Source organism: Abramis brama, assembly GCF_963993115.1.
Source record: "Abramis brama genome assembly, chromosome: 24".
Taxonomy (NCBI): Eukaryota; Metazoa; Chordata; class Actinopteri; order Cypriniformes; family Leuciscidae; genus Abramis; species Abramis brama.
In genome coordinates this window covers 21,105,623-21,124,902 of record NC_139986.1, presented here as the reverse complement: position 1 = coordinate 21,124,902, position 19,280 = coordinate 21,105,623, and the positions used below count along the sequence as shown (strand labels likewise).

Here is a 19,280-nt window from a genome sequence, read left to right as displayed (position 1 = left end):
GATTTTTTATTTATTTTTTCTGTTATACGTCACATTCAAACTGTAAATGTTTGATATTAAACAATACATAACGTGAGATGTGGTGGAAATGAACGTGTGGTTGAAATGTTTTTGAGGAAAAAAATAGTTGAAGAAACATCCAGTTAAAGATGGCAAATATAAAAGTACTGTGTTGTGTGTTTTCACCTGCAGAATCATAACCCATAAACTAAACTCATTAAAGGAGCTACGTGTATTTGTGGTCATTTTTTTCTAAGAGGGGATATTGGTTTCTCATAAATTATGCTGACGGGTAAAACTCACTGTATTGTGGGTGAGAGGTGTGAATGCTTGAGAGTTGATGATCACTCGATGCAATGGTTTCAAAAGGGTGGTGTTAAGTTTGTGACGCATTATTCCTTCTGACTGCTGTTGTACATCTCTTAAAAGACCTCCTCATAATAACAAACATACATAATCAACACCAACTAACTGACCAACACCTGTGATCTGGACACCGAGAGCTATGGCCTGGACTTCTAGATTCATCACCGTCACTGTTCTGGTCATCCTCATTGGATGCTTCACTGGTGCACTGGGCAACTGTAAGTAACTAAACATGCAGCACACAGTCAATGATACTGTTTCTGCTGACTATGAGAAACCTTTGGAAGAACCCTTAATTTGCAGGACATCATAATGCTGTGATCATGATTTCGACTGGTTTGTCACATGGGGTCTGCAGGATACTCTTACTGGTTAGAGTTGCAAAGGAAGTCAATATCCTGTCTTGAACAATACCATATAAAAGGATATGAGTCTAGATAGCACCTTCAAAACAGAATCTACGTCTTCCTCTTCTGGTTTTGTGAATATTTTGAGCAAACATCATGCATCTCTGCTGGAAATTAGCTCTGATGATGATGGTTCTTGTGTGTGTTACTGCACAGCAAGTCAACTGTAAGTTTTGGGATTTTTTTTATCATTGAATTTGTATTTTTATAAGAGCCTTTGGTACTGATTATTATGGATCTGCTGATTATAATGAACTTGTTTTATATTTACACTCAGATTTTGCATTTATGATCCATTTAATTCACACCAACCTGCTTTCATAATCCAAAGGCATAGTCCACCCAAAGATGAAAATTCTGTCATCATTTACTCATCCTCATGTTGTTGACTTTCTTCCTTCTGTGGAAGACAAAAGAAGATATTTTAAAGAGAGTTAGAAGCTAAACAGTTTCTATTTAAAAATACAATAGAAGTCAATGGGAAATTTGTCAAAATATTGTTTTGTTCAGCAGAAGAAAAAAAATGCACACATGTTTGGAACATCAGGGTGAGTAAATTATGACAGAATTTTCATTTTTGGGTGGACTATCTCTTTAATGATGGTGAATCCATTACTATAGATTGTGTTTAGCTATAGCACAGTTTTGTTTTCTTTGATGGAGCCCTTATCAAGATCAAGATCGTCTTGTTTTCACACATACTGTATACAGTACGCACAGTACAAGTGCTTTGGAGATTTCAATCTCTGTCTCTCTTTCAGATCGTCGGCCCACTAGAGTTGGAGTGACTTGCTGTAAGGAAGTGTCGAAGGGAAGAATCCCTCCTGAAGTTAAACTGATTGGATACAGGCATCAGAATGCTCTGAGTCCGTGTGTGGATGCTATAGTGTAAGCTCTCTACACACATTTCACAGTTTTATATGCCTGATATTGTGTTCATTTCAGTGGTACTGTATATCTGTCCTGCAGATTCTACACAGAGAAAGACAAGTACTGCTCTGATCCAACAGCGCGCTGGATTCAATTCAGACTGAAAGGTACAGCCCTAAATTAATATGACATCTTAAAGGGTTAGTTCACCCAAAAATGAAAATTCTGTCAGTAATTACTCACCCTCATGTTGTTCCAACCACGTAAGACCTTCGTTCATCTTCGGAACATAAATTAAGATATTTTTGATGAAATCTGAGTGCTGGATCACTTCTCCACAGGCTGCTAGGTGACCGAAACTTGCTGGCCCAGAGAAGTTATTAAAGAGATTGTTAATATAGTCCAAGTGACTACAGTGGCTTAATCTTAAGTATATCAAGCGACGAGAATACTTTTTGTGCGCAAAAACAAACAAAAATAACGACTTTATTCCACTATTCATTTCCTTCTCTCTGGGCCTCGTAGTGTTTTTGCGCTGCGCGTCTGTGTTGCACGTCAACACGCATCACACACATGACCAGCGTCGGCCAATAGTGAGCCTACGTGGTGACGTGTAACACAGACGCGCAGCGCAAAAACACTACGTGAACCAACTAGAGGCCCAGAGAGAAGGAAATGAATAGTGGAATAAAGTCGTTATTTTTGTTTGTTTTTGCGCACAAAAAGTATTTTCGGCGCTTGATATACTTAAGATTGAGCCACTGTAGTCACTTGGACTATATTAACGATCTCTTTAATAACTTTTCTGGGCCAGCAAGTTTCGGTCACCTAGCAGCCTATGGAGAAGTGATCCAGCACTCAGATTTCATCAAAAATATCTTTATTTGTGTTCCGAAGATGAACGAAGGTCTTACGCGGTTGGAACAACATGAGGGTGAGTAATTACTGACAGAATTTTCATTTTTGGGTGAACTAACCCTTTAATATGATGCTTATATATTGAAAAAAAACACTTATAATGTGATCATCTTTCCTCTAGGTCTGAAGGAGATTGAGGACTGAGCGAATGGAGGCCTAAAGATGCCGCAAATTTATCTATATCAATCCATCTATATATATAAAAAAAGAGAAAATACATTTTGTAAGTTTATTTAATCAAAAAAGCACCATTAGATACCCTTTTAGCTTATGTGAATGTTAAAAGATGTTTCACTTAATTGCTTTGTTTGATCTGCTTTAAAATTAAAATGCACTTTTGAAAATAAACATTTTAACTGCTTATTCTTTCACACAAACATCCAGCCTTTTCTCTGTAACAGTTTGGACTGTATTTAATTATATTTAAGCTGAATCATTAAATAAATAATTCACCCAAATAGGAAAATTCTGTCATTCTTTACTCATCCTCGTGTCATTACAAATCAGAATTACTTTCTCTCTTCTCTGGAGTAATGATACCGTAGTTTTTTTTTGTTTAAGTCCTTTTTGAGTTCGAAAGTTCCAGTTGAAGTCTCCATTGACTGTAATTGAATGGGGAAAAAACAGATCAGTCTACTGATAGTTTGCCAATTATAAGAGAATTTTCGTTTTTGGGTGAAATATTTCTCTACATACTACATATATTTTGTGTTTCAGTAATAGAATGTGCGCCATCTAGTGGAGAACAGCATTAAAGCACAGAGAAGGCCATGCAATTAATCAGCCGAATTGGGTGTAGTACCCCAATGGGAATACCCCCTTGGTGCAACACAAATTAATTGGTTTATTTTACAGCAATCTTATTGGCCTAGACGATTCAAGCCTGAGCATGCGCATTCCTTTATGTACTATTTTGTGAATGATTTTGCTGTATTAAAGGTGCCTTTAAGCGATGTCACACGTTTTTCAGGCCAAAAAATGTTTTGTCACATACAGCAAACATCTCCTAACCATCCTTTAGCTGCCTGTCCCCTGAACACAATGTCAAAAAAACACGGTCTCTGTAGACACCCCAGGCTCCAAAACGGCAAGAAAAACAAACTGGGCTCACCCACACCACGAAACATAACAAACTGCTCTAGCCAATAACCGACAAGAAGGATTTGGGGGGTTAGTGCGTGGATGAGGAGGGTCTAGCTAGCCTCCGTTTTGTTTGACAATACTTTAAACGTCAACAAGAAGTGACATAACCCAACATCACTTAGAGCACCTTTAAAGAACTATTAAATGCAAACTCTAACAGTAGCGCGTCATTCACTTGGCTTCTTCATATTTCCATCAGGATCGGTGGATCAGCTCAAACTCGGAATTTTACGCAAATTATGATAATTCACTGTATTAAAGAAAGACATCGGACAAACCCGAAGGCAAGCAGCTGATTTTAAATTTTAAAGCACGACCGTTTTTTGTTGTTGATTTTTTTTTACGAGATTTGTTCTCCAATGCTTGCATTTTTTGGCACAAAGTGCAAATAAAATGTTTAAAGGCACAATATGTAACTTTTTTGCTTTAAAAATAGCAAAAATCACTATATCTATGTTATATATTTTTTTTAGTTGTGTACTTACATTATCCCGACTGTTTCCAACAACTTTCAAACCAGGAGAAATTTGTAATTTAATTCAAAGACACGTCCCGTTTCTTTATTTCCGTTTTGTCACCGTCAATGGCGTCATATCCACGTTGTCCCTGGTTTCCGCTCGTACTGCCATAGCAACCAGAGCGAGCCCTCTGATAGTAACCAAGGCGACAGACGTGGACAACTGTGTAGTTCGCAATGTCTATTTGCACGCTGTTGTTTCGTTCAAACATTATGGACCATGGCAAGCAGACTTTGGATAAAAAAGGAGAACTAAAACAAGAATCAATATCAGCGCGGTGTTTTTGAGATGCCCAGAGCTCCCATAGACACAGTAAATAAACGAGAGCTCCATGTCCGAGACTTCGACCGCTCCTACTTGTACTTTATTAAACAGGTGAGCACATTTACATATTACTAATCAATGTTATATAGTTCAACAATGATAAAATGTTAGAATATGATCTGTATGTTATTCTAATGTTGATCTAGCTTACTGCTAGTCTCATACAGACAAACTAACACATAAATTTCAACACATTCAAATGCAGTTTAGTGTGATAGCAGGGACGGACTGACAATCTGTGCATTCTGGAAAAGTCCAGAACGGCCGTCCAACCGAGGGCCGTCGGCACAAAAAAAAAAGTCTAATAAAGCAATATGAACAGCCAACTAGGGCACTAATACCATCACTTATACTACGTGTAAAAAACAACAACTGAGGAAGAAGAGTCGGTCTACAGCCACCGACAGAAAGTTAGTTTTATAAGGCTGCACTTTTAAATTTGCTTACATTATATTTGAATAGTTAAGTTAAGGTATAGCAGTGGTCTCCAACGTGGTGCATATGAGTTGCCCACTAAACACACTCTATAAATAGCCCCAACTTGCTGTCGGGGTTCCAGACTTCGAATAAATGGTAGCCTATCATTTTGCGACCTTTTCAACTAAACGTTTCGTTGAACTTTTGCCTTTACAAAATTACCCAACTCTCTTTGATTATACTCTGTCATTTGCGTTGCGTATGAGAAACATCAAATGGCAAACACTCAAAAAGCAGAACAAAACTTGTTTGATCTGATCAGCGCATTATCAGCTCGGCCCAAAAACAGCGATCGCGGCCAAAGCAGATCTCGATCACGCGAACATTATTACACAGAGCTGCGCGATCCACTGAGAAGCATTTAAATTCAGTGCAGAATTATCTTATCTCTATTATAAACCCACAAATGACTATGTGATTTAAGCTTGTAAAAAGCCAGATGAAACAGCGCTGATTCTCAACATATTGACGCAAAAAACAGGCGAAACATTGTTCCGAAAACAAACCAGTTAGAAGACATTTCACACCACAATGAATTAACTTTAGTAAAACAATGCTGTTATATTAATATAGTCATGTATAAATGTATTAAATGTAATGCAGTAATGTTTTGTTTAGAAGTTATGGCAGTTTATTTATTTATTTATTCATTTATATTTATACTTTGATAACACATACAATAGGTTTATAGAAAATCAACAAAAAAATCAATAAATATTTTCATAATTTTCCAGGAATTTTTTTTTTAAACACTTGTAAGTCTGAACCAGAATATCAAGATATTTTATTATTTCTCATATGATGGTGAAAAGTAAAAAAGCTTCACCATGTTATATGTATAATAAATATTTGAGTATAACAAATAAAAATCCCTTCTAGATTATTTTATCCCTTGAGGTAGCCCTCGCACACAAAAAGGTTGGAGACCCCTGGTATATAGTAACTAGGCTATATGTTTTATAATTACAAGTTTGTGTAATTTGGGGTTTCTGTAGCCTGCAGTGACATTTCATTATTTGTATTTTATGGCATTGTACATTTTTTGTCTTTATTTGAAGGCTGAGGCTTCATTAATAAACACAACCCCAATTATCATCATTGGTTTTGAGATGTTACTTGCTGTCTGATAGGCTACAGTATTGTGGCATATAGTATCAGGACATCCTCGCTAGTGTCTGTCGCACAGGGGCGAATGGCCGGATGATGGGCCTATTTGGGAGAAAGTCCAGGGCTGTTTTTTAGCCCCAGTCCGTCCCTGTGTGATAGTGTAATGTTAGACCAAGTGAAACAGCGCTGCGTTACCTCACAAGTTTAATTTGTCTAATAAACTGGCCTGTAAGTAGTAATTCTGCATTTGCGTGTAGTTCGGTAGAACGAAATGTCCATATTCCTTTTATATCCGCGGGACTCGCGTCGCGTGTGGAGCTGATAGCTGTCTCTTAGCAATCCCGACCTGCTTTATATCACAGTCATGATAAAAACATCGATGTATTCACTCATCCATAAATATTATTAGATCGGTCGGCTTGACGTTGACAACAAGATCCATAATTCTTAGCAAATGTTGCGTCATCAAACTACGCCTTTGTTATTGTAAGAGGTTAGCGACCCCTAGCGGCGAAAAAAATTACATACTGTATGTTTAATGGCAAACTCATTTTCCTTGTTGTTTACCTGTTAATGAAATATGAGGGCCAGCCAGGGCCTATATTAGTTCTGTATAGGTCTATGTTATAGTTTTTAAAGGTTCCTGTTTTCTAATAGGCTGTCAGCCAGTTAACATATAGGCCTGCTACGACTATCTGTGACTGTGACATCAGGTATTAAAAATCTAATTATTTATTGATTCTCCCCCGCATTGTGTGTTCATGTTATAATCTGCGTCTACGGGATAAACATAGTTTCACATATTAACACTCGTATATAGCTGTAGCCTAACTATTAAAAAAATCACTGCTGTAAATCTGTGCAATATAACAGTAGCCTACTTCAAAAAAATACCCAGCAGAGAATATGAATATTTATTACTTAAATACGCTCTTGAGCACATAAATAATAATATTTGCTATAGATCGACATATGTTTTAGTATATATTTTTCCCCCTACTTTCAGCACTGCGGGGTTTTTAATTCCCATTGTACGCAAAAAAAAAAAAAAAAAAAAAAACAATGGCCAGGGCTTGTATTGTTTGGTAGCCTAATATTGTCTTATTGAAAACACACTTTCGGAACTGTGTCACAAATTATCATCATTTGTGTAAAATCCCGAGATGTTTTTATTCACTGATCCTAATGGAAAAATGAAGAAGCATAGATTAATGATGTAAAATTACAGAGCCCAGCTGCATGACATTCAGAAAATATTGTCTACTATCAGCCTAACAGGCTATCTCTCCTTGCAATGCTAGTAATTTAATGCAGTCATGCTCATTGCTCACTTAAAAAGTGGCACTGACTTATCTGATGGGTAAATTAATAAATATAATATAGCTAAATCTCAAACATTGTATCATTTATATCAGCAACATATTTCTTTATATCTTCCAGCCCTGAACTGCTCAATATTAAAGCTTATATTGGCCTATATGACTTTTTGTAAAGCTGCTTTTAAACGATGTGAATTGAGCGCTATACAAATAATTTTGACACTTGATATAGACCTAGGTATAGGCTATATAGCCTATATATCATGGCCACGAATGAAGAATTCGTTCCCCAGATTTAGCAGCACGTAGGCTATATTACACGGCGGTCTGCCTGCATGAAGGCATTGTTTGTTTTACAGTAACTTCATCTAACTTATTAAGTCGTATTAACTGTTTAACTCGTAATTAAGTTAATCAAAACATTATCCAATTGATTATTGAAATCGTCATGGTTATCACTTAATATTTCTGTAGTATGGCCAAACAGCGTAGTAGATCATTCATAAACTCGTACATAAAGAAATGCACATGCTCATGCCTCAAGTGTCCACACCAATAAGATTGCTGAATTATAAACCAATGAACGACACGTGTAGCCCCTCCTTAATGTGTCGCCCCGCCCCAATCGTCCAGACTGCACTCTGGGGATACTCGATTGGGTTGACAAAGTAAACCGGTGATTACTTGGCCAGCAATTAAACAAATGAAAGATGTTATGGAATTCATAAAACAAAAACAGAAACGAACATGAAGCAAATAACAACTTTGCATTCGTACGGTACACACATCCCCAAACAAGACATTCAAAAATTGGGAAGTTATATTATATTAATGTAACTATGGGCTTAGGTATCTTTAAAAGACTTATTAAATGACACAGTTCCTCAAAATTACCTTTAAAAAAAGTAGCCTATACTCTGGCAGTTCCATGTGACATGGTAGCCTACTTTAATAGCCCATACCATGGTTCTGAATGTCATTAAAAACATAATAACACGGTACTTGTTTTAGTATTTTCTATCAGTGTTTTGGTACTCTTTGTGGTGAGAAAATGTATTTACCTCGTTCACAAGACGCTGCACAAGCAGGTGTTGAACCTAATAGAAATACAGTTTTCATCGCTGACAAAAGGTTGTTTCAGTTTACTTTATTAGGAGATCTTTTTTGTTGGCGGTTTTGAGTTACGGTTTTACAGAGTGACACGTCGCTCCAAACGATTCAGTGCCTGAGCGAGTTGCACAAAGGAAGCATGTTGTGGTGTGATTTCACACTAGCCGAAGACACTTGTTATAAGTTTTACTTTACTTTTGTAATACTGATGTCCTTTAGTTGCATATAGTGTTTAATTAATATTGTTGTTGTTTTTTTATTGCATAATGTAATAATATAATACATGTTCACAGAGTTGATCTGTTTTGATACAGTTACTTAAAGGGGTGGTATAATGCCCTTTTCACAAGATGTAAAATAAATATCTGATGTCCCCAGAGTGTGTGTGTGAAGTTTTAGCTCAAAATACCCCACAGATATTTTTATATAGCATGTTAAAGTTGTCACTTTTTGAGGGTTAGAAAAACGCACCGTTTTGTGTCTGGCATTTTAAATGAATGGTTTCAAGAGCTCGTGTGTTAGCAGCTCCGATTACCTCACGCAGACACACACTAAAATGACAGAAACTGTTCTGCCTTGAATTCATGTTGCTGATGTGGAGTTAACTATCTTCAGTTAGCATATTCTGTCATGCTAATCTATAAATCGCTCATATAGGAACTGTTGTGAGATGCACACAGAGTGACTTTCTATTTCTTGTGTAAAGACGGATGCTACAGTTTGAGCTGACTCACAAATGTACTGGACTACAACTCTTCCTCTTCTCAACATGGACTGCGTGTTCCCAGGGTGCCGGGTTTATGTAAATTTTAGGGTTGGTGTATCACCCTGGAGGAATGTTGTGTAGTCTCTACCAGCCGTTTGTTGTAGTATTCCTTAAAAAACGATTTCTTTAAAAGCAAATATCTCCCTTTGCTTTGAACTTTGAGTGTTGTAACTTTGCAGATGTTGTTTATTCTCAAAAAGCAACATTACACACTAACTAGAGTTAGAAAAGTGAAATCATACTCAACCACCCCTTTAATTCTAAATGTTTTCCTCTGATTAGCTCATTCTTGCAAAAGAACAGTGACACAGCATCATCAGACTAGGGTGACTTGATGTCCCATTATTCAGTCCTGTATTTTACACTCCTTTCACATGTCCTGATTTGAGGCTTGACAAATGACAAATTTCAGAGAAACCCTATGACGATACTCTTAAATCATTCCTGTCATCCATGATTTGTCATATCAAATAATTAGAACATATAGCTAATCTTGCTGTGAAGCAACAACTGATATCTGTAAATGTTTATCCTAATAAAAAATAATTTTGTGCATGTCATGCTGCAGAATGATTAACTATGGCGTAAGTTATTCCATTCGCTTTATTCATAGGAAGCATGAAGAAAGACAATACTTCCCTTTTTTCTGATGACATAAAAAGCAAGAGCGGCTCAAGAGCAGTATAAACCATTAGTGGAATTTCACAGCACACAAGATCCCTCAGAAATCATGCACCTGTACTCAGCATCTCAACAACTGATGGTTATGATTTGTTTGGTTGTGTTCCTGTGTGCGTTTACATCAGGAGGTGAGTATCCTTCTCCTATTCTCCTACATTCTCCACGCAAAAAGTTTAATTTAAAAAAAAAGTTTTGTATTTCTTATCAGATTGGAAAAAATGTTTATTATGTTTTTAGGCATAAATCTCACAAAAAATTTTTAGATTCATGCTTAAGACAAGAAAAAAAAATCATTTCCAGTGGGTTAAGAAAAATCTAAGATATGTTCTTTAAGTCTTAATATATTGTGCAGTTTTGCTTCACATATAAAATTATCTTGTTTTAATGATTCTTTCATATTTTAATGGAAAAAAGATGGGCTATTTTTTTCCCCAAGTGTTAGAATTTGAACAGTGTTATTTATACAACCAAACACCATAAAGAATCAATAGCTTTTGAAATCAAACTAAATGGGAAAATGTATGGATGTTTTTCTGTCTGTTTTGCAGTGATCTCTTATGACCCTAAAAGGCCAGTATGCTGCAAAGAGGATACGCTCACATTAGAAAATCCAACGATCAAAATCACAAAATGTTACATCTTTCCAGCAAAAGGCAAATGTGCTGCGGCCGTAGCGTAAGTCAGTCCAGCAACATTCAAAGGAATCTCTTTTTGTCAAAGAGCATTTTATTGTGCCAATATCTGCAGTCTAAATGCATTTCTCCATTTCATCTTTACAGGTTCACTGCTGAAAATAAATTGTACTGCATCGATCCTAAAGCTAAATGGCTCAGTAGAAGGATGAAGCATCTAGAAAAGGTTAGAATTTACAGAGTACTTTTTTTTTTTTTTAAACCTGTGGAATGCGTAAGGAGTAATACAGAACAACTGAACTGAATATGAAAACGTCTTCTCGCAAGGTTTATATCAACACAATGTACTGTATACTGTCATATGTATCATGTAAAGGGACACTTCCTAACCTGTTTTTCTTCTGGTCTAATTCAACAGATGGGTGTAAAATGTGAAGATTATACTAAATCTTAAACGACACACATGGGGATTTGAACTTGGTCTTCACCAGCCACACTTTTCATTCGTGTCAGTCAGTCAAGCTACACTTTAATACACTCTCTTCTACGCTGGGAAAAACATGTTGAACATATTTCACAAAGGAAACAATCTGTGGTTTGCTTTCACACTTAGCTGCTGTGCAGTCTAAGTCTGGTTATTCCTTTATCTTTTTATTTATTTTTGAAATATAAATGTCTTAGTTTTATTTATAATGCTTAATTTATAAACATTTATTTTATTTTTAGAATTTAATATATTACACAATTGTAAGGAGTACTGCTTTTTGTTTGTTCAATGTTTTATTTATTTTTTAACAAAGTAACATATTTATTTTCCTAATATTATTTCTCTTTTCTTCTCTAAATTATTACAAATATATCAGTTAAATGTCTTGAAGTGCTTACAAAAGTTTATTGGATGCATTATGAATGTAAACTTTAATAAAAATATTGTGGAATCATATTTAATACAAGATCGCTCATGTCATTTTATTTCTGGAATTCTGCTGATCTTTACGTTTGAACAAAGGCCTGAGGCCAACAACAATGAGAAGTTGTTAGGGACATCTTACAAAGTGATTTGAAACCATCAGACCATAGGGAGGGACTTTGTGTGTAATCTGGGTGTAGTGTGTGTTTCTGAAGTAGGCAGAGATTTAACCCAGAGGTCACAGTAATGGAGATGAACGAACACACACACACACACACGCACACTAAAACCCTATGACTGTCAGATGAAACAGTAGAGTCATATGTTCCATTTCTCTACAACATTCTAATGATGGGAACTGTGCATCATCTTCCACCAGACGAATGACAGTCAAACGCGTCTAAGAATGCTCATTTATTTAGTCAGTACCTGCAGAACAAACACATTCTCAGATTATGAAGCACGTTTATTTATGACCTCAGAACACGATCATGAAAGCATCGCGTGAAACATCACGACGTACTGTGATTAAATAATGACAGAATTTTCATTGTGGGTGAACTATCACTGACCACTTTTTGTTCTGTGTATGAGCTAATTGTATTATACACTGTAAAAAATATTTTTGCAATTTAGTTATTTCAACTTATTTTTGTGAGTAGAGATAACTAGATTGTCCAGACAACAAGATATTTTAAGTTTTCTTGTCCTCAACTAGACTGAAAGTTGAATGAACAACTTAAATTATTTTAACTCAAAAATGTATGTTTAAACAACTGCACTAGATTTTCTGTTGAATTAACAAGTATAATTGTTAATTTAACTTATAAATGTAAGTTGAAACAACTGCACTAAATTTTCTGCTGGTTTTACTTCAATTATACTCTAATGCTTTAATAGAAGTAAATTTACTTTGTAAACTAAACTTAGTAAACTAAACTTAATTTATCTATATATATCTTGCTGTCTGGTAGACTGCATTAAAACCTAAACTTCAATTTTATTTTAGTGCGTACATTAAAAACATTACTGTTATTTACAATTATGAGCACAGATGAATTAAATTACACTAAAAATTTGTCAAGCTGTTTCAGTTTTTATTCATAGATTCAATCCATCATGGGCGGATTTGAGCGATTCATGAAAATGAACCTCTCAAGATGATTCGGTGAATAATTTTTTTGTCTCTGAGAATTTTCGAGAGAAGCCCACGGAAAACGGATGATTTTCCATGTTGGACCTTACGTGTCTTCAGAAGGAGTGATACAGAGTAAGTGTGACATTTTATATTGTGAAAGTGGATGCAAGTTTTTAGTTCGTTTTAGAATTATATTATCCATTTCGAGTCAGAGTGTTTTTGCACATTGAAGATTCTCTGATTTTTTTACTTCCTTGTGTTCAAGCTTCAGTCAAGTTGATTAAAAGCTGCTCGTTCACCAACCGGACCAAACCGGATTTTTTTTTTTTACCTCAGTTTCATCTCAGTTGCAGACCGCTAGATATAGGTACGTTTTCACCACAATCTTTGAATTAAAAAAAAGTAACGTTAACTGTCAAATTGAATCGATATGGGTGATGTAAATAGCAAGTAATACGTCTGTGGTTTGAAATGTCACGGTTTTCATTATTACTATTCAGTGTTTGGATTTTGATGAACGAAAGTCTTACGGGGTTGGAACAACACCTTTAATGGTTTTCAGTTTCTTTTTGAAAGAAATGTTGTGAAAAAGATGTTTCATTTGTTGGTATATTGTGGGAGTGGCATTTTAGAGTGTTTAGTTTAATTGATGAATTTGTTGAAGCTTGAGAGTATAAATAATTGGCAACTTAGTTGATATTAAAATGGCATTTAAGCCAATTCATAGGTCTTTAATGTGTTTAACAATGTTTAAACGGTTTCTTTTGGAACAAAGGATGTTTCTATATTGAATGCTGTGGGTTGATCTTGTTTAATGTTATGTAACAGATTAATCCACAAGACATGCATTGAGACAGGTGTAAAACACCTTTCCATGAGGTTGTTTTCTGCAATTTCATTGCAGTTCATTGCAAAAAAAAAAAAATTGTATTGTATATAACACCTGATGTACTCGTTACATCATAAGAAGAATGGCATCTACGCTAATGTAAGTCTTTCTGTTTATTCCAAGGTTTACTGAAGTCAGCCGGATCCGGGCCGTATCCAGATCAGGTAGTGGACCTGCGCCTGGACCCATCCACAACGCATCCCTGAAGTGCCAGTCTCATCAGCCCTGTGAAGGCCTCATCATCAACACGACAGCCGTGTTGACTCCGACTTCCAATCAGATGGAACTGGATAAATATTCTGAATGTTCTGATCCAATCTGAGTTCTGATCTGTAATGCTGCCTGGATCATAATCATACACTGTTCGCTCGTTGGCCAGAGGAGAACTGAGTCTGAGCCTGGGTTCTCCCATGGTTTTTTTCTCCACTCTGTCATCTGATGGTGTTTTGGTTCCTTGCCACTGTTGCCTTGGCTTTTGGCTTGCTGAGTTGGGGACATTTAATATTCAACAATATTATTGATCTGCCTTACTTAAGGTGGAAGATGACGCAATTTTCTTCTAGAAACAAACTTTGTTGTATTATTTTCATGTTATCACTGTGAAGTTGCTTTGATACAATCTGTATTGTAAAAAGTGCTATATAAATAAAGGTGACTTAACTATTGTAAATTGTATCAGTGATCGTTAATTTTCCATAATTTTTTTTTTAAATCAAATGTATTTTACAAATTAATGTTCTAGTAGTAATTAATTATTTGGTACTGCTGCAGGTTTCAAAACACCACTTTAGTTTGCTGAACTTATTGGATGTAGTTTAGAAAACTTAACTTTAGTTGGCTGAACATAAATTCGAAGTTTACTTAACTAAATTAAATCAGTTCATTGTACTTTATAACTTGTCAGGTACACTTTTCCAAATAAGTTAGTTTAACTAAAAAAAAAACATGCAAAAAGATCACAAAAAATAATGAGTTAAGTCAACAAAAGATTTTTTTACAGTGTATAGTTTAATATTTGTATTAATATAATATATTTAATTATTTATTTTTGAAAATGGCCTTTCAGTGGTGAATGTGTTAAACTTTGTTATCAAAGGATGACAGTGTCTTGCATTTCAGAAATATTTGACAGTTATGGAGAATATTGTGAAATGGAAAACTTGACCCATCGCACCGACTAGCAAAACTCCCCAACAAACCTCTTAGTTGAAGTAACAGTATGACGTCAGCTCTTTCCTATTTTGCTTAATTTAAATGGACAAATGGTCAATGTTACAAGATAAAATTTATTTGAATCACTAAATAAAAAAACACTATTGACACACTTTCCTATTTGAATATTAAAAATAACTAGCTTTTTTCAGCATACATTGAATTTGTATTAAAGGTGGGGTATGTGATTCTCTTTTTTGTCCATTTTTTCAGAATCACTTGAAATCCTATTCCTAACCCACTTACAGTTAGAAGCACTGAAATGAAAATTAAGCAATTTAATCATCTGTGGAACGGGTAGGACTCGAAAAACTCCAGCCAATCATTTCCAAGACCACCTAGAATCATTGGACAGTAAGTTCGTCAATCAAACGGGCGTACCATCCCCCCCTCCATCCATCCCCCTCGCGTGCGAAAACGCGAAAGCCAGATATGGTGAAGGTGATGAAACAGAACAATGATGAAATCATCTACAAAAATAAACGGACAGGATATTCACCATGCAGTTTAAGTTCCGTTTTATTGACTATTTAAGGTGAACTAGTGAGAGTCTTGAATATATTCTCTCAGACACAAGCAGTGAAAGTTTAAGATCGACTGACACAATGGAGACACAAAGGATCCTCATGAGGAGTTTGGCTGTTGTGGTTTTTGCATCTGTGATCTGGACTATAACAGGTAAAGTGCTTGAAACTGCTTGTATATTATTATATCTGATGGAACGGTGCAGAATATTGAGGTGTACCTTGTTCTTCAGTCTCAGCAGGTGGTAATCAGAAGCTGATCAACTGCTGTAGAGTCGTCTCCAGACTAACTCGAGAACAGTTTACTGATCCTATCATCAGTGTCAGGCTGCAAAAACAAAGTCTTCCATGTGTGAAGGCCGTCGTGTAAGAATCCCAGTTCTTTTCCAAAGAAAACATGTCATGATTAGAGATCAACAGCATCTGATGCTAGATTTCTGTTTTAAACTTTTTCATTCTCTTTAACAGCTTTAAGACTAAACGAGGAGAGTTCTGTCTTGATTGGACACTACCATGGGTGAGGGAGGAAGCTAGGAAGCTTTTGTAAGTTAAATCCAACAAGTGTGGTGAAACATACCTGAATTTGTAACAACATAATCTTATAAAGTGTTGTATATTTAGCATAGTATTCTTGTATTCACTTTGTTTTTGTTTTGTTTTTTAAAGAAGAGCTCAAAACAAAAGCCTGACTTCCACGCCACCACCAGCATAATCTATCAGTAAACTCACTCCTGTGGGAGGATCTTCCCAATCAACTAACAGATCATGAATCATGAATGTCTAAAAGCAAACTCATAATGAGAACACAACTTGAAGTAGTTACTTGTTTTAAAAACATTTCTAAAGTTTAAGAGATTTTGCTGTTGTATTTTGAAAATATTTAACGTGACGGTTAGTAAATTAGGTGTATTCAAATTGAATTTTTAAAATGTATGTGGTCGAATTCTTAATTTATTAAATTTATTCATACACTGAATAATAGTGAAACTGTTTTAGAACAAATGTGTTTAAATAAATTATTAGCTTATATATTATATTTCACATTGAAATATATTTCGCTCAATGTACTGGTGATGAACTGTGTTAAGAAGGATGACGCGAGTCTGAGTGAAATTAAGACTGATTTGTATGAGAGCAAACCTGGAAATTTTTGTGTTGATTATGCAAATGAACGAGTGCAATCTGAAACTACAAATAAACTATGATCAGCAACAACTGGTTTTGCTTGTGGTTGATGTTTCTGAATGTGTGCAAGAGGTCTCTGTCAGAAACGATGACACATTTTCTCTTTAGCATCTTTATTCTTACATTAGCAGTTGGTTGATGACTATGTATGTCCTTCCTTGTGCTACTTATGTAAATGTCATCCATAATCAAATGCTAATTTGTATAAATAAGTTGAAATGTATGAAATGAGCGTGTGGTTGAAATGTTTATGAGGAGAAAAATGGTTGAAGACACACCTAGTTATAGATGACAAATATAAAATTACTTCTTGACAAACCATCAATAAATAAATGTCAACAAATCCATTGAGGTAAAGGACATCAAGTGGAGATCAACACATCAGCTTCAAGTTTGCAGAAACATAACCCATAAACTAAACTCATTAAAGGAGCTACGTGTATTTGTGGTCTGTAATTGCATTTTTTTTCTAAGAGGGGATATTGGTTTCTCATAAATTATGCTGACGGTTAAAACTGATGTATTGTGGGTGAGAGGTGTGAATGCTTGAGAGTTGATGATCACTTGATGCAATGGTTTCAAAAGGGTGGTGTTAAGTTTGTGACGCATTATTCCTTCTGACTGCTGTTGTACATCTCTTAAAAGACCTCCTCATAATAACAAACATACATAATCAACACCAACTAACTGACCAACACCTGTGATCTGGACACCGAGAGCTATGGCCTGGACTTCTAGATTCATCACCGTCACTGTTCTGGTCATCCTCATTGGATGCTTCACTGGTGCACTGGGCAACTGTAAGTAACTAAACATGCAGCACACAGTCAATGATACTGTTTCTGCTGACTATGAGAAACCTTTGGAAGAACCCTTAATTTGCAGGACATCATAATGCTGTGATCATGAATTCGACTGGTTTGTCACATTCGGTCTGCAGGATACTCTTACTGGTTAGAGATGCAAAGGAAGTCAATATCCTGTCTTGAACAATACCATATAAAAGGATTTGAGTCTAGATAGCACCTTCAAAACAGAATCTGCGTCTTCCTCTTCTAGTTTTGTGAATATTTTGAGCAAACATCATGCATCTCTGCTGGAAATTAGCTCTGATGATGATGGCTCTTGTGTGTGTTACTGAGCAGCACGTCAACTGTAAGTTTGGGGATTTTTTTTATCATTGGATTTGTATTTTTATAAGAGCCTTTGGTACTGATTATTATGGATCTGCTGATTTTAATGAACTTTTTTTATATTTGCACTCAGATTTTGCATTTATGATCCATTTAATTCACACCAACCTGGTTTCATAATCCAAAGGCATAGTCCACCCAAAGATGAAAATTCTGTCATCATTTACTCATCCTCATGTTGTTGACTTTCTTTCTTCTGTGGAAGACAAAAGAAGATATTTTAAAGAGAGTTAGAAGCTAAACAGTTTCTGTTTAAAAATACAATAGAAGTCAATGGGACATTTTTCAAAATATTGTTTTGTTCAGCAGAAGAAAAAAAATGCACACGTTTGGAACATCAGGGTGAGTAAATTATGACAGAATTTTCATTTTTGGGTGGACTAATGATGGTGAATCCATTACTATAGATTGTGTTTAGCTATAGCACAGTTTTGTTTTCTTTGATGGAGCCCTTATCAAGATCAAGATCGTCTTGTTTTCACACATACTGTATACAGTACGCACAGTACAAGTGCTTTGGAGATTTCAATCTCTGTCTCTCTTTCAGATCGTCGGCCCACTAGAGTTGGAGTGACTTGCTGTAAGGAAGTGTCGAAGGGAAGAATCCCTCCTGAAGTTAAACTGATTGGATACAGGCATCAGAATGCTCTGAGTCCGTGTGTGGATGCTATAATGTAAGCTCTCTACACACATTTCACAGTTTTATATGCCTGATATTGTGTTCATTTCAGTGGTACTGTATATCTGTCCTGCAGATTCTACACAGAGAAAGACAAGTACTGCTCTGATCCAACAGCGCGCTGGATTCAATTCAGACTGAAAGGTATGGCCCTAAATTAATATGACATCTTAATATGATGCTTATGTATTAATAAAAAAAAACACTTATAATGTGATCATCTTTCCTCTAGGTCTGAAGGAGATTGAGAACTGAGCCAATGGAGGCCTAAAGATGCCGCAAATTTATCTATATCAATCCATCTATATATATATAAAAAAGAGAATATATATTATGTAAGTTTATTTAATCAAACAAGCACCATTAGATACCCTTTTAGCTTATGTGAATGTTAAAAGATGTTTCACTTAATTACTTTGTTTTATCTGCTTTAAAATTAAAATGCACTTTTGACAAAAAAAATTAAACTGCTTATTCTTTCACACAAACATCCAGCCTTTTCTCTGTATTTAATTATATTTAAGCTGAATCATTAAATAAATACTTCACCAAAATAGGAACATTCTGTCATTCTTTACTCATCCTCGTGTCATTACAAATCAGAATTACTTTCTCTCTTCTGTGGAGTAATGATACTTTTTCTTTTGAGTCCTTTTTGAGTTTGAAAGTTGAAGTCTCCATTGACTGTAATTGAATGGGGGAAAAACAGGTCAGCATACTGATAGTTTGCCAATTATAAGATAATTTTCGTTTTTGCGTGAAATATTTCTCTACATAGCCTACTGCATATTGTGTTTCAGTAATAGAATGTGCGCCATCTAGTGGAGAACAGCATTAATGCACAGAGAAGGCCATGTAATTAATCAACCGGTGATTACTTGGACAGCAACTAAACAAATGAAAGATGTTATG

The 19,280-nt window shown here is 35.5% G+C and overlaps 4 protein-coding genes across 7 annotated transcripts; all 4 read left to right on the top strand.

The window, feature by feature from the left end:
- Window positions 1–378: 378 nt before the first annotated feature.
- On the top strand, window positions 379–2,909 carry LOC311075736 (C-C motif chemokine 8-like). Of its 2 annotated transcripts, none has more exons than XM_084103321.1 (4): window positions 379–584; window positions 1,535–1,661; window positions 1,743–1,810; window positions 2,683–2,909. In XM_084103321.1, exons 1-4 carry the CDS (start codon window positions 506–508, stop codon window positions 2,703–2,705), a joined length of 297 nt encoding a protein of 98 aa, XP_083959447.1. In that variant the 5' UTR covers window positions 379–505; the 3' UTR covers window positions 2,706–2,909. The 2 variants fall into 2 exon arrangements, with proteins under 2 accessions (XP_083959447.1, XP_083959448.1); XM_084103322.1 differs by lacking the exon at window positions 379–584 and adding an exon at window positions 778–939.
- Window positions 2,910–9,992: 7,083 nt separating this feature from the next.
- LOC311075730 (uncharacterized protein) lies at window positions 9,993–11,591 on the top strand. The gene is made up of 4 exons (XM_084103295.1): window positions 9,993–10,134; window positions 10,555–10,681; window positions 10,786–10,864; window positions 11,057–11,591. Exons 1-4 carry the CDS (start codon window positions 10,056–10,058, stop codon window positions 11,090–11,092), a joined length of 321 nt encoding a protein of 106 aa, XP_083959421.1. The 5' UTR covers window positions 9,993–10,055; the 3' UTR covers window positions 11,093–11,591.
- A 3,653-nt stretch (window positions 11,592–15,244) lies between these two features.
- On the top strand, window positions 15,245–16,517 carry LOC311075728 (uncharacterized protein). Of its 2 annotated transcripts, none has more exons than XM_084103293.1 (4): window positions 15,245–15,465; window positions 15,545–15,677; window positions 15,780–15,854; window positions 15,981–16,517. In XM_084103293.1, exons 1-4 carry the CDS (start codon window positions 15,393–15,395, stop codon window positions 16,021–16,023), a joined length of 324 nt encoding a protein of 107 aa, XP_083959419.1. In that variant the 5' UTR covers window positions 15,245–15,392; the 3' UTR covers window positions 16,024–16,517. The 2 variants fall into 2 exon arrangements, with proteins under 2 accessions (XP_083959419.1, XP_083959418.1); XM_084103292.1 differs by having other exon boundaries at window positions 15,256–15,465; window positions 15,978–16,516.
- A 570-nt stretch (window positions 16,518–17,087) lies between these two features.
- LOC311075737 (uncharacterized protein) lies at window positions 17,088–18,913 on the top strand. Of its 2 annotated transcripts, none has more exons than XM_084103323.1 (4): window positions 17,088–17,296; window positions 18,237–18,363; window positions 18,445–18,512; window positions 18,601–18,913. In XM_084103323.1, the coding sequence occupies exons 1-4, from the start codon at window positions 17,218–17,220 to the stop codon at window positions 18,621–18,623; spliced, it is 297 nt and encodes a 98-aa protein (XP_083959449.1). In that variant the 5' UTR covers window positions 17,088–17,217; the 3' UTR covers window positions 18,624–18,913. The 2 variants fall into 2 exon arrangements, with proteins under 2 accessions (XP_083959449.1, XP_083959450.1); XM_084103324.1 differs by lacking the exon at window positions 17,088–17,296 and adding an exon at window positions 17,303–17,651.
- The last annotated feature ends 367 nt before the right edge of the window (window positions 18,914–19,280 follow it).

Excerpts from the sequence above, each read along its gene's own strand:
- LOC311075736 (XM_084103321.1), top strand. The coding sequence starts at position 506 with ATGGCCTGGACTTCTAGATTCATCACCGTCACTGTTCTGGTCATCCTC. Across the intron at positions 1,662-1,742 it reads CCGTGTGTGGATGCTATAGT|ATTCTACACAGAGAAAGACA; the intron begins GTAAGCTCTCTA and ends TCTGTCCTGCAG. Across the intron at positions 1,811-2,682 it reads GATTCAATTCAGACTGAAAG|GTCTGAAGGAGATTGAGGAC; the intron begins GTACAGCCCTAA and ends TCTTTCCTCTAG.
- LOC311075730 (XM_084103295.1), top strand. The coding sequence starts at position 10,056 with ATGCACCTGTACTCAGCATCTCAACAACTGATGGTTATGATTTGTTTG. Across the intron at positions 10,682-10,785 it reads AAATGTGCTGCGGCCGTAGC|GTTCACTGCTGAAAATAAAT; the intron begins GTAAGTCAGTCC and ends TCATCTTTACAG. Across the intron at positions 10,865-11,056 it reads GGATGAAGCATCTAGAAAAG|ATGGGTGTAAAATGTGAAGA; the intron begins GTTAGAATTTAC and ends CTAATTCAACAG.
- LOC311075728 (XM_084103292.1), top strand. The coding sequence starts at position 15,393 with ATGGAGACACAAAGGATCCTCATGAGGAGTTTGGCTGTTGTGGTTTTT. Across the intron at positions 15,466-15,544 it reads TGTGATCTGGACTATAACAG|TCTCAGCAGGTGGTAATCAG; the intron begins GTAAAGTGCTTG and ends CTTGTTCTTCAG. Across the intron at positions 15,678-15,779 it reads CCATGTGTGAAGGCCGTCGT|CTTTAAGACTAAACGAGGAG; the intron begins GTAAGAATCCCA and ends TCTCTTTAACAG.
- LOC311075737 (XM_084103323.1), top strand. The coding sequence starts at position 17,218 with ATGGCCTGGACTTCTAGATTCATCACCGTCACTGTTCTGGTCATCCTC. Across the intron at positions 18,364-18,444 it reads CCGTGTGTGGATGCTATAAT|ATTCTACACAGAGAAAGACA; the intron begins GTAAGCTCTCTA and ends TCTGTCCTGCAG. Across the intron at positions 18,513-18,600 it reads GATTCAATTCAGACTGAAAG|GTCTGAAGGAGATTGAGAAC; the intron begins GTATGGCCCTAA and ends TCTTTCCTCTAG.